Source organism: Ursus maritimus, unplaced genomic scaffold (genome assembly GCF_017311325.1).
Source record: "Ursus maritimus isolate PB19 unplaced genomic scaffold, ASM1731132v1 scaffold_7, whole genome shotgun sequence".
NCBI lineage: Eukaryota > Metazoa > Chordata > Mammalia > Carnivora > Ursidae > Ursus > Ursus maritimus.
In genome coordinates, this window is record NW_024426885.1 from 7,737,999 (window position 1) to 7,751,356 (window position 13,358).

The 13,358-nt window shown below is 47.4% G+C and overlaps 1 protein-coding gene across 1 annotated transcript in view; it reads left to right on the forward strand.

Moving 5' to 3' along the window:
* Window positions 1-8,656, forward strand: part of OAT (ornithine aminotransferase) — a 26,921-nt gene extending 18,265 nt beyond the window's left edge. Inside the window, exons 5-10 of the mRNA XM_040624456.1 lie at window positions 1,768-1,895; window positions 3,388-3,510; window positions 4,165-4,293; window positions 5,060-5,173; window positions 6,499-6,643; window positions 7,619-8,656. Of these exons, the coding sequence (XP_040480390.1) occupies window positions 1,768-1,895; window positions 3,388-3,510; window positions 4,165-4,293; window positions 5,060-5,173; window positions 6,499-6,643; window positions 7,619-7,779 (800 nt within the window). The 3' untranslated portion in view covers window positions 7,780-8,656. The remainder of the gene's footprint in view (window positions 1-1,767; window positions 1,896-3,387; window positions 3,511-4,164; window positions 4,294-5,059; window positions 5,174-6,498; window positions 6,644-7,618) is intronic.
* Window positions 8,657-13,358: the final 4,702 nt, after the last annotated feature.

Genomic DNA, 13,358 nt, shown 5'->3' on the forward strand with positions numbered 1-13,358 from the left:
GTTTCATGGCTCCCCGCTTCGTACCTCAATACTCAGCGCTGGAGATGTTCATTTGTAGAGATCCAGATGCGTCTTCCTGCGTCTCAGGCTGGTTCCGTGGTTGTTTAGGCTGGTCTGGTACCTATCCAGCTCGACTCGGGGGACCGGCTGAAAACGGTGTCTCCTACTCCTCCGCCATCTTAACTCCTCTTGGGGTGACAAATTTCTATTCCCAAAGAAGAAATCTTTGCTCAGCTCTGTGACTTGCCATTTTGGAATCTCACGCCTTAGTTGTAGGACAGCATAACATAACTGTTCCTTGTAAGCAAAAATGGCATTTCTGGTGATTTTCATTCTTACAGGCTGTATTAGTCTCTTACATATTAGCGAAAGGTGCGGAGGTGTTTTCCCTTGAGTACTGAAAGCAGCTGGTGAGTCAGTGGGGGTAGAGACAGAGAAGACTGCTCCCAACTGAAATTCCCTTCCACTCGCAGAGTAAGCCACAGAGGAGACTCCTAAGGCTGCGTGGAGGAGAGCAGATAGGCTCCTGGTCTAACTCGTGCATTTTCTTCTGTTTTTTTAAAGAGAGAATGTACTTGCAAGGCAGGGGGAGGGGCAGAGGGAGGGGGAGAGAGAAAATCTTAAGCAGGCTCCATGCCCAGTATAGAGCCTGTTGTGGGGGCTCATTCCCACAATCCTGAGATCATGACCTGAGCCAAAATCAAGAGTTGGACACTTAACTGACTGAGCCACCCAGGCGCCCCTGGTGCATTTTCTCTTAAGCCTGGTGAAAATCAGCGTGCTGTGACTGGTGGACAAGGAGAGTGGGGATCACTCGAGGGTGAGAGATCTTTTGCAAGAGTAGTGTTTAGAGATGCTTTAAGCCAAAATACAGTAATTCAGTCCTGGGTTAATTGAGTTAATTGGTAGAGGTGGTAGAAAGCTATTTCAAAAAGAAAAAGAAAAAAGAAAGGTAGGGGAACCCCCAAGCCTCTCGGTTATTTTACATTGTTTCTTTCCTTGCTTGAATGTAACCCAGTTAAAATGATCTTAGGCATTTGCTTTACTGAGTCAGGTTATGGAGTTTCTTCCCTCTAGCATTTAAGTAAGCTCCATGATGACCGTTCCCCAACACCTAGAACGCTGCCTGACCTACATAGCAGGGCCTCACGTTTATTAATGAAATAAATTAATGGGTAAAAAGACGTTCCTGAGCAAAGAACAATGTCAGTCATTTAGCACATAAAAGTAATTATAATGCCAAGGAAGGCAAAATTGAAAGTGTTTAGATTGCCCAAGGATGTTTTCTGCAAATGTAGTTTAAAGTTCATTCTGTGGTATTGGGTGTTTAAAAGGAAAATACTAATTCTCCATCAAGGATATTCTTTTTCTCTTATTACTGTTATAAAGGCACCGTGTCCAGAAAAACATGTACTGAATGCGTCCGTCGTTAGGGTTGGGGATTACCGAAAGGGAAGACGAGTGTTCGTCCTGTGGGGCTGTGTACTGCAGGCTGGAGACGCGATGGAGGAGCGCCTAAAACAGCAGTTGCAAGGCCAGGCCTTGGTGGTTGTGTGAGCAGCCATGGCGTTTAATATCAGGGCTGTTGTTTTGTTTTTTGTTTTTCCTAATATCAGGTTTTATTTTAACAAATGAAATCTCACTGGAAGCTCTATGAAGCAAACCCTCATTAAAAAAAATCAAACTTCTTAAGGTATTTTTTGGGGACAGTGCTTATTAAACTTGGGGGTTTGTTTGAAATAATCTCTGTTTATTTTTCCTTTTCAGCTGGAAACTTCTGGGGGAGAACATTGTCGGCTATCTCCAGTTCCACAGACCCAAGCAGTTATGACGGCTTTGGGCCGTTTATGCCAGGTTTTGACATCATCCCGTATAACGACCTGCCTGCCCTCGAGGTACTGCCGTTAGCGTCACACAGCTTCAGCGCAAGTAAAGAGAAATTAAATTTGTTGAATGTATGAATTGGAAGTAGATATGGGACTGTAATGAACTGTCTGTCTAACGTAAGTTGGGCCAAGATTTCAGACTGGTCTCTGTGGTGGTCAATTAGTTTCCAGCACGGAGAAGTCAGGTGCCGCGGTCTAATCCTGAGAACCAGCTACTTTCTCTTTGTATCCTGCATAAGTAATTTGGATAGTGTACATTTAATTACTACTTTATTAGATGAAATTACTCAGTTTTCAGCTAGCCTTTTAAAATTATGAGTGGAGGACTTGTAAAATAAAAAAGATTCACTGAAAATGTCTTTATTTATTTATTTAAAAGATTTTATTTATTTATGTGACACAGAGAGACAGCCAGCGAGAGAGGGAACACAAGCAGGGGGAGTGGGAGAGGAAGAAGCAGGCTCCTAGCGGAGGAGCCTGATGTGGGACTTGATTCCGGAACGCTGGGATCACGCCCTGAGCCGAAGGCAGACGTTTAACAACTGTGCCACCCAGGCGCCCCTGAAAATGTGTTTTTAAAGAGCTATGTTTTGGGGTACCTAGGTGGCTCAGTTGGATAAGCGTCTGCCTTCGGCTCAGGTCATGATCCTGGGGTTCTGGGATTGAGCCCTGGGATTGGGTCCCATGTTGGGCTCCCTGCTCAGTGGGGAGTCTGCTGCTCCCGCTCCCTCTGCTGTTCCCCCTGCTTGTGCTCTCTCTCTGTCAGATGAATAAGTAGAATCTTAAGAAAAAAGTAAAATGCTATGTTTTTTAAAAAAAGTTTTTATAGTACATTTAACTATGTATTAGAAAATATAGAATAGAGGGGCGCCTGGGTGGCTCAGTCGATTGAGTGTCTGTCTTCTGCTCAGGTTGATCCCAGGGTCCTGGGATCAAGCCCCGTGTTGGGCTCCCTGCTCAGTGGGGAGCCTGCTTCTCCCTCTGCCTCTGCCTGCTGCTCTGCTTGCTTATGCACGCGCGTGCTCTCTCTCTCTGTCAAATAAATAAATAAAATCTTAAAAAGAAAATATAGAATGGAGTAGCTTGAAGTATTTGGAGCTTTGGTAATTGAGTATCAGAGATGTTAAACTTTGTGTTGTTTTTAAAGGTTTATTCACCCATTCTAAGAGAGAGAGCGAGCAAGAGCACGTTGGCAGGGGCAGGGGGAGAGGGAAAGAGAATCCCAAGCGGACTCTGCCTGGAGTGCAGAGCCTGATGCGTGGGCTCAGTCCCACGACCCCAACCGTGACCTGAGCCAAAACCGAGAGTCAGATGCCCAGCCGCCTGCGCCACCCAGAAATGTTATACTTTGACATCACATATGAGTTAATACAAAAACTTAATTTTTCTACTTAACATAAAAATATACTCAGTGTGTGATTTCAGATTTAACCTATTTTTAGCCTGTTTAGCCAAATAGGTTAAAAAGGAAGTTACTAAAACGTATTCATATTTTTTGTAGCGTGTTCTTCAGGATCCAAACGTTGCCGCGTTCATGGTAGAACCGATTCAGGGTGAGGCGGGCGTCGTTGTTCCGGATCCTGGCTACCTGATGGGCGTACGGGAGCTCTGCACCCGTCACCAGGTCACCCACCTTGCACCTGCTGACCTCGCTTAGGGCTGGGCTGGTAGGGTGGAAGCAAAGATGACATCACCTTTCCACTAGGGGGAGACCTCCTTCTGAGAGCTTCAGAATTCTTTAGTACGCTCTATCAGCGGCCTGCACAGAAGCTGACTTTTTACTAGCTGTGGAAACTGGCCAAGCCTGGGCCCAGGCAGAGCTGCAGACTTCCCGGGCCCAGCTGTGGTTCCTTCCTCTCTACTCCAGCAGCCTGTGCTGTGATCTTCCCCAGGCCCCTCATTGTATCCCTCTGCTCTCTTCCTCTTCCCACCAAGCTAGTACATATTTAAGAAGTAACCGTTTAATAAATGTTTGGGATAAGCAAGTGAATTAATTTGTTTCCGGAGAGTAGTTCTATCCAAACCCCGCCACAAAGTGCCTGCTGTCTACCCTGCAGAATAGAGCCAAATGGGCCTCGGGGAGGGAGGGGCCTGACACAGCAGATAATCGTGTGGATGCAGGATTTTCATAGGAAGCTGTTGAAATTATGTCAGTTAATTAAAAGATTCTCCTAAATCTAAGGGAATGTCAGAAATCCAGATTTGTGTGGGGAAGAGCTCACTGTTTGCCCTGTGGAAACAAAATCAATAAGTAACGTGTTGTGTTGTTTTCCAATAGGTTCTGTTTATTGCTGATGAGATACAGACAGGATTGGCCAGAACCGGAAGGTGGCTGGCTGTGGATCACGAAGGGGTCAGACCTGACGTGGTTCTTCTGGGAAAGGCGCTTTCCGGTGGCTTATACCCTGTAAGTTGAAGGTTCAGCCTCTCTCTGGAGTCCCTGCTCTTGTGAAGTCTGTCCTTAAGGTATTTTTACATCAGTAGATGGTGACGATGTGCCTTTCCCAAAGCTTGGTTATATGGAGTGTGCCGCAGGGCACCCGGAACATGAAGTAGAAACATCTCAGCGTTCCGGGGGTCGATCCGCTTAGTTAACTTTAACCGGAGACTGCGTGTACCTTGGAATTTGCTAGGGCATTTGTTTTGGATGGAAACATTTTACCCCAGAAGTACTCCTGTGGAAGCCTGTGCTTTCCCCCATTGTTCAGAAGCCTAGCATTACTAATTCTGTAAAACCGTGACTGATTCATGTAGAGGTTGAAAAAATTAATGTTTTGTTGTAGTTTCGTCCTTGGGTTTACTCTTAGGAGCCAGGCATCGGTGCCGGATGACAGGTAAAGGGCTCTGAATGTAGCGCAAGGCATTGTTTTCTAGGCAATGAAACCAGGCATTTCACTTTGAAAGTGGAAAGATTTCTAAATTCTATCGTTGCAGAAACCGCTTTCCTCTTCATTCTGAAATGCTCTTGTTCAGAGCCATGGGAGTGTGCCTGACGTGCTCGCACTGCGCCCAGGGTATCTCCAGTTTGTCACTGGCAGTCATGATGAAAGATGTGTAGCCCTTGTTTGTGACAGCTTCATGTCCCATTGAATACCAGCTTCGTAAATGTTTGTGTTCTCGGCGTGCTGAGAGTGCGAAATGCTCTGGTTGGTCCTGAATTCTCTGTCTTGCAGGTGTCGGCGGTGTTGTGTGACGATGAAGTAATGCTGACCATTAAGCCGGGGGAGCACGGGTCCACGTACGGAGGCAACCCGCTGGGCTGCCGAGTGGCCATAGCGGCCCTGGAGGTAATGGCTGATTCAGACCATTGGCCTGGTGTCCGTTTGTCTGGGTGGTGTCGATGTGACTTTTAAGTTTGAGCCCATGGGTGTAATGGGAAACATAATAAGAGTGCCAAGGATCATAGAACATGAAGTCCAGAGGAAGAACTTTAGGGTCAAGGCATTCTCAAAAAGTAAAACCTTGGTCTAATAGATGGGAATCTTCTGAGCGCTTCTGAGTGGCAGTCACCTGGGGTTTTGGGCCTGGAGGCCCTGGGTGGCTCTCAGAGCTTTCCCTCTGTGACTAGACCTAGACTGTGAGGCTTTTTTTTTTTTTTTTTTTTAATAAGATTTTGTTCATTTTATTTTGAGAGAAAGCGAGAGAGAGCGCACAGAGGCAGAGGGAGAAGTGACTCCCCGCTGAGCAGGGAGGCCAACGCAGGACTTTGTCCCAGGACCCTGAGATCACTGTCTGAGCCGAAGTCAGACACTTAACCAACTGAGCCACCCAGGCGCCTCCCCTCCTTTTTTTTTTTTTAAGTGTAGATTTGAACACTTTTATTTTATTTGTTTGTTTATTTTTTAAAGATTTTATTTATTTGACCGAGAGAGAGACAGCCAGCGAGAGAGGGAACACAGGCAGGGGGAGTGGGAGAGGAAGAAGCAGGCTGCCATCGGAGGAGCCCGATGTGGGGCTCGATCCCAGGACTCCGGGATCACGCCCTGAGCTGAAGGCAGACGCTTAACGACTGAGCCACCCAGGTGCCCCATTGAGCCACCCAGGCGCCCCTGAACACTTTTAGACTTAATCCTTAGGTATGTACTACAAGGCATAAAATTATGTGATCTCTAAGGATGGACATTTTAGGGAAAAAAGTAAAGGAAACTATTGTAGTTTAAAAATTAAAGTATATTCAGTCCATTGATTTATTCAACTAATAAGATACCAGTTGCATTAAACAAATTTTAATTCTTATTTTGCCGTGAAATCAGATTGATGATGGGTTTGTGACTAAAGCAAGATTCTATCTGAGCTTGTAGATGTTTAATTAGAAACTAAACTGGTTGGGGCGCCTGGGTGGCTCAGTTAGTAAAGCGTCTGACTCTTGGTCTCAGCTCAGGTCTTGATCTCAGGGTCATGAGTTCAAGCCCCACGTTGGGCTCCACACTGGGTGTGGAGCGTACTTAGAAAAATGAAACTGGTATAGGCTTTGGAAAACAGACATGAAAGTTCAGTGACTCTGGTCTTTATCTGATCACGTTCTTCCGTTGCTTATCGTCCACATTCCCTTCCAAAGAACAACCTAAAACAGGGCAATCTTAGCATTTGTGTAATTTCTCTTTTAACACAGGTTTTGGAAGAAGAAAACCTTGGCGAAAATGCAGAAAAAATGGGTAATATCCTGAGGAATGAGCTCATGAAGCTGCCGTCTGACATTGTCACTGCCGTCAGGGGGAAAGGATTGCTAAATGCTATTGTTATTCGAGAAACCAAAGGTACGGGCACGCACATTTTACTCCAGACGTTATTTCTATAGGAAGACCTAAAACACGGGGTGTCTTATCTGGTTGTTGGGTTCCCCTGTTTGAAACTGTTGACCAGGTCTGTTAGGCAGATTCTCCTCTGACTTCCATTAATGGTCTTTGGAAATAGAGCCCTTTCCTCCAGGAAGGATTTAACTCCTTTGACCGGTTTTTGTTCCCTGACGTCACTTATTTTTCTGCCTTGGGTTAGTGACGGAGCACTCGGAGGTGTCCTATTACTTGCTGTTCCAGCCTGCACACAGCACTTTCCTGGGGAAGCTTCCTCTTTGCTGTCTTCCCCACCTTCCTCCAGGACTTTGCACATCAGTGAAAGTGGCAGGAGCAGCAGTCAGACACCTAACAGACTGAGCCACCCGGGCGCCCCCTGCACTTTTAAAAACTTAATCCAAACCTAGCCTCCCCCCGGAGATTCTGATCTGTTGGGTCTGGAAGTGGCCCAGGCATTGGCCGTGCCCTTTCGGGGATTCTGACGCACAACTAGGTTGAGACTCTAAAATGAGGAGTGTCTCCTTCCCTAAGCTCAGGAAGCAGATCCATTTTAGGAATGTGTGGTGTTCACTGGGCTTGAGTATTGTTCCTTCTCTGCCAGTTAACTTCTCTGTGTCCTGCCCAAATTCTTTTTGCACTGGTTCCTCATAATTAATATGACAGCCTTCGCACATAATTTTTTTGCCTGGTGTTTTTCATTTTTGAAAAACGAATACATCCGTATGTCTAATCATACCATCCAAACCTAGTTATGCACTTGCTGGAAAACAACCTCGTTTTTAAGAATAAGAACAAAGTGCGCTTGGAACTCCAAGCCGTCCTTCTGTAGTAGGCCCTGGGGGTTTTCTTCTGCCAGGCGGCTCTTGCCCACCTCTCCTGCAGGGGGATGCTCAAACGTTTGTCTGTGATCAGCATGCGTGTTTGGCCATTTTTCTTTAGATTATGATGCTTGGAAGGTGTGTCTGCGGCTTCGGGATAACGGGCTTCTGGCCAAGCCGACCCACGGCGACATCATCAGGTTCGCCCCTCCGCTTGTGATCAAGGAAGACGAGATTCAGGAGTCGGTGGAAATCATTAACAAGACCATCTTGTCTTTCTGAGGCGAGGGTCTGTTTTCCGTGGCGCCCGAGCCAGCTGGAGACGGCCGTTCGTGCGAGCGCTGTGCATTCCTGGGCCTCACGTAGGCGCGCGCCACTCCCCGGTGTCTTCAAGGACTTTTTTTTAAATACGCTTTTTTAGTTCAGGCATAATAGAATGGCATTTATAAACATGCAGTTTGCTGTGTGACGTGACTGTAAGAGAATGGAACGGCATCTCTGTTCGATTAAGTTTCTGTGTGCGCGCGTTCTTTCTGAAGTGAAATGTACCTTCCTGTATATAGAGAGCCTTTTAATCGAGCCCTTCAGTGTAATTTATATGTTTTTATAATTTCCTTACTGATAACAAATGTTTTGTATTTGAAAAAGTTATATGGGGTAGTACGTGGAAGACTTGCTTAACCTTATAAAGTTAAATTACAATCATTGAATTTTAGGAAGGATTCGTGGTTAAGCTTATATAAAATACTGGGAGTCAAGGAAACTTCATACTGGCCAACACCAGGGTGTGTCCCATGAATGTCATTTTTAATTAGGAATTAGTGTTTAACATTTCCAAATTATGTTTTAAATGATATCATTTATAAGAAAGCTTTATTTTCAGTTTTTCTTTGAATTTAAAGTAAAGTCTCTGTTTAAAGTGTCTGTTATGATGGCAGTGTCACTGATTACCTAACAGTTTTAAGCGCTTTGCGAATGTTCTTGCTTTATTTCGTGTGTTTTCTAAGAGCATTTCAGCATCTTCGGTGGTATCTAGAAAAATAGAAATTATAAAAAGAAAGTCTCTTATTATACTCCCTTCTCCCCTTTGACAATAATTGCTTTTTTCATGTGCTTACACTGGTTTTTACCATTTTTATTAAAGTATCCTTATTATGCATGGTATTGTGCAACTTTTTTCTTCTTTTTTTTTATCTGAACATAGTATTTCGGAGGCTTTTCTATGTCAGTAATTACAAGTTCATCTCAGTCTGTGCGGACTATCATGTAGATACATTGTAATTTCCTATTGGGGGACACTTGGGTGGTTTCCAGTGTTTCCTTAAACAAAGCTTGTGTCTGCTTTATGTTTATACAGTCTGTGTTTGTGGCGGAGGTCTCTAGAGGTGGACTGCTGTGTCAAAGGGAATGAACTTTTATTTATTTTTTATTTTTATTTTTAAAGAGTTTATTTATTTGACAGAGACAGAGAAACAGCACAAGCAGGGGTAGTGGCAGGGAGAGAGAGAATCACACTCCCTGCTGAGCCGGGGGCCCGATGTGGGACTCGATGCCAGGACCCTTCCCAGTGGCAGTGCTTATTGGTCTGGATGGGGGTTTCTGATTGACGTGTTGGCAGGGGCTCGACAGGTCTGTCTGTATGACACATGGCACACTGGAGTGTGATGTTCCTCCTGAAACGTTCAGAGGCTGCCAGTTCTCCACCCCTGGTTTGCACTCTAGGACCGGTTACCAGTCTCTCAGCCTTACCTCCAAACCTCCCGGAGGCCCCTGATTGGAACCTCCAGATGGCCTTGGCTACACGTTAGCGTCACCGAGGCTGCCGGAGTCTCTGGGGTGGCACCAAAGCGTCAGTAAGTTTAAAGCTTCTGTGTGCAGTCGGGGTTGAAAAACCTGGCTCGGGTCTTCCTAAAATGCGGATCCTGATTCAGTGTGAGCCGGACCTGAGATTGCGCATTTCCTGTGAGCACCCGCGGGCCCCAGTCCATGCAGAGACAGGTGCTGATGCCGCCTTCCCCGTGTGATCATCAGCCAGGGGTCGGTTTGATGTGCGTTCAGCAACCCTCACCCATCAGAGAAGGGGAGGTGAACTTAACACATCAACAAGCTTCTCGATAAATCCTTTGTGGGCCTAATAGTTTGAGAAAGGACCCTGTAGGGAAGCACAGCGTGCTGTGGGGAGCAGTTAGAGCCCTGCGTGCAAGAAGGTGGGATGTTGGGGAGTCTGGAATTCCTTTGGCCTCAGTGGGGGAAAGGCAGGAAGCAGGGAAGTAGGATGACGCCGCATATGTTAGAAAAGCCCGCAGGGGGAACGTTGCAGACCTGTTCACCCAGTGCATGCTTACTGGCTTGCTAGCCATGTCTGCGGGGTGGGTGTGTGGAATGCCGAGAATGAGGCCAGAAGACCCACGTGCTTGCTTCCCTTTATATGTTGTGGAGTGAGTGGGGAGCTTGGTGACGGGGAGCCCGGGGAGGGGGGAGGCAGGGGGGAGGTAGAGGCTTGGGAATGTCCGAGCTGTGTACTTGTCTTTAGAGCCTCCCTTTCCCTATCAGAGGAAGTGGGATGATACCCACCTTTCCGGAGAGGTCCGAGCACTGAACGCGATGGGGGAGTAAAGTCCCGACACTCTGCCTGGCAGAGTCGTAGATTAATAAGTGAGTTGCTAACCTGAGAGGTGCAGATGCTGCCTAGGGCCTGTGATCACAGTTGGGGGTCCCCTCCACCCTCAATTAGAGGAAGAGGGAACCTCTAGATAAGGGTGCTAGCCAGAGGGGAGAGAAGGGGGAGAGCTGACGGGGCTGACTGTGCCCTGAAGGGGAGGAGTGGCCTAAAGCAGAAACCGTAGAGAGTGTGGGATGCCCAGATACAGTCCCTGGGTTGACTCGCCCAAAGAAAGATAATCAGGCGTTATTTCGCACTTACAGTGGTCCCACACCATGTGTTGACGGGCTGGGGCCGCTGTCACGAAGTACCACAGGCGGAGCATCAGAAATGGCAGAAATCCATTTCACAGTTCTGGAGTCTGGAAGTCTGATGTCAAGGTGTCCGCAAGGTTGGTTTCTTCTGGGGCGTCTCTCACATGGTCTTTCCTCTGTGTGTGTTCTTATAAGGACACCAGTCACACTGGTCAGGGCCCACTCTAATGACCTCATTCTAACTTCATTACCACTTTAAAGACCTGATCTCCCAATCCAGTCACATTCTGAAGTACTGGGGTTAGGACTTCAACCTCTTCATCTGGGGGGAGGGGCACAATTCAGCCCCTACGAAACCCCAGCGATGAGTTGCTCTTTGCATTTTGACTTCCTGGGACACCTGATCTAAATTTATCATTGCGCACTTAAGAAAACTGAGGTTGGGCTAAGACATCTGATTTACCTGGACTAGCACGTTGAGGCAAAATTTCAGAGCATTTGAGAGGCGCCTGCTGTCTTTCTTTCTTTCTTTAAAGATTTTATTTAGTTATTTGACAGAGATAGACAGCCAGTGAGAGAGGGAACACAAGCAGGGGGAGTGGGAGAGGAAGAAGCAGGCTCATAGCGGAGGAGCCTGATGTGGGGCTCGATCCCAGAACGCAGGGATCACGCCCTGAGCCGAAGGCAGACGCTTAACCGCTGTGCCACCCAGACACCCCGGGCGCCTGCTTTCAACTCAGGTCATGGTCCGGGGCTTCCTGCTCAGCGGAGAATCTGGTTCTTTCTCTCTCTCCCCCTCTGCCCCTCCCCACTGCTTGTTCTCTCTTTCTCAAATAAATAAGGTAAAATCTTAAAAAAAATACATTAAAAAAAATTACAGTGCCTCTGAGGCTCTAGGAATTTAAAGTTCCCAGCCTCTTCCCTACCAGCGGGGGACACACCCTGTGGCGGCCCCTTGTGGGGTTAGATCCGTGCTTACTGCTGGCTGCAGACGAGGGTCTCTTGATAGGCTTTAAAAATTAATATCAATGTCCAGGCTCCGCCTCACATTAATTGCATCTCTGGGGATACGGCCGGGGTGTCTGTATACTGAGTGGCCCCCCCCCCGGGGATTCCAGTGCGCAGCCTCTGCAAAATGGCCGTGGAAGGTAGATGTATGAGGGGATGAGTGTGAATGCACGTGTCTTTCACTCGGCTCACCATGCCAGGCACTGGGCTTGCACTGGGGGTCCCCTGGTGAAAGAGAAGGACTTCATGGGGTTTTTTAGTATATGTTTTTTTATTTTCTTCAAGATTTTATTTATTTAAGAGAGAGAGAGAGAAAACGTGTGCGGGAGTGGGGGGGGGACGGGGAGGGGTAGACGGAGAGGGAGAAGCAGACTCTCTGGACCCTGAGATCATGACCTGAGCCGAAGTCAGATGCTTAACCGACTGAGCCACCCAGGCCCCCCTCGTCAGTACATTTATTTGAAAAGTACTTAGCACCACTTGGCTAGCCCTGGAGGAGAGGCAGTGGTTCAAAGAAATCACATTTATTAACCAGTATGTGCCAAGCACGATTCCAAATATGTTGTTTTAACACAGGTACAATCATTCCCATTTCACAGATGAGAAAACAAAGTCTTAGGGCAAAGAAACTTGCCTTAAGTTATTAAAATAATAGGTGGTGGAGGCCTGCAGTCCTGCGTGGTCTGGGTTAGGCTTCTGTGGGGAGGCAGGGGTAGTCCCAGGTGCCCTGGGGACTAGGGGGTGGGGGACAGACCATGCCTCCATTTGTCTAATGAGTGGTTCAGTGGCCCCCAGTGTGTGTAAAAGCATTTCAATTTATTTCTAACTTGGGGAATGGATTCTGGAAAATACCAGCAGGAGCCATTCAAATGAGTAATATATAAAAAAAGCAGCTTAGTCTACTTAGGAAAAACTCTTTAAAATATATTTCAGAACCTACTCTACTGTTTCGTGCATGTATAATGGTTCAGAGGGGTTTCATTAGCTCCCAGCCTTTATTTTGATTAACGTGCAAATGAGATTTTTTCCCCCTATGCACTAGTCCAGTCCCGCAAATCGTTAATGAAATATCTGAGCTAATACGGCTTTTATAATTTGCATCACAAAACCTAAGCGCGGAGCAGATGGTGGCTAGAGATAAGCGGGGGTAGAGCAGAATGGGGCTCAAAGCAGCCCGTTCAGCAGGACTCTGGCTCCGGCTGCCGTATGAATGGGGCCGTGGAGGGCCCAGGTGCCAGGCCCCTCGGGTGGATCTTCCTCTTGGGGATGGAAAGTGAAAGATGCTAGTAAGATTCACCAGCCCCCAATGTCTTCTACCTTCCCTTTTATCACAAAGCACTTTAACTTAGTGACTGCTGAGTGCCAAGCCATGTTATTAAGAATGACCTGGAAGTCATTACCCCTGGGAGTGATTTCAAAATAAATATGCAAACAGCATGCAGAGCTGAAGGACTTCACCAGGAGGACCTGGTTGCTTGAACCTGGGTGAGGAATTCTAGAGCCATGGAGGGTTCTACTGCCGATGGTTTCATGTTAGAACCCACACCGGGGGGACGGGAAAGGACTGGCCGGGCTGCACAGCCAACGTGTGGACCCGGGACGAAGCCGGTAGCAGCCTCCCGGTTTCCCAGTCTGTGGGATGAGGGAAGAGGTGACAGGTGAGCTGTCATCTTCAGCGTGGCTCTTCCCTCTGTGGCCTTCGGCAAGTCACTGCCTGTCCCTCCGTTATGAAATGAAGGGTTGAATGAAGCCAGGATTTCTTAAAGCGTCGTTCTGGCTGAGTCGGTCTCTGGAGGTGAGGCCCAGGAGCGACTTGGGTGAGCCTGAGCCCCCAACCACTGGGCACGCCTTCCGCGCCCGCTGAGGGGCCGGGGTCTGAGACCCCCCCGCAGACGGTTTCAGATCGGGACCAGCCAGAAAGCAGGCCCCCCCCCCCC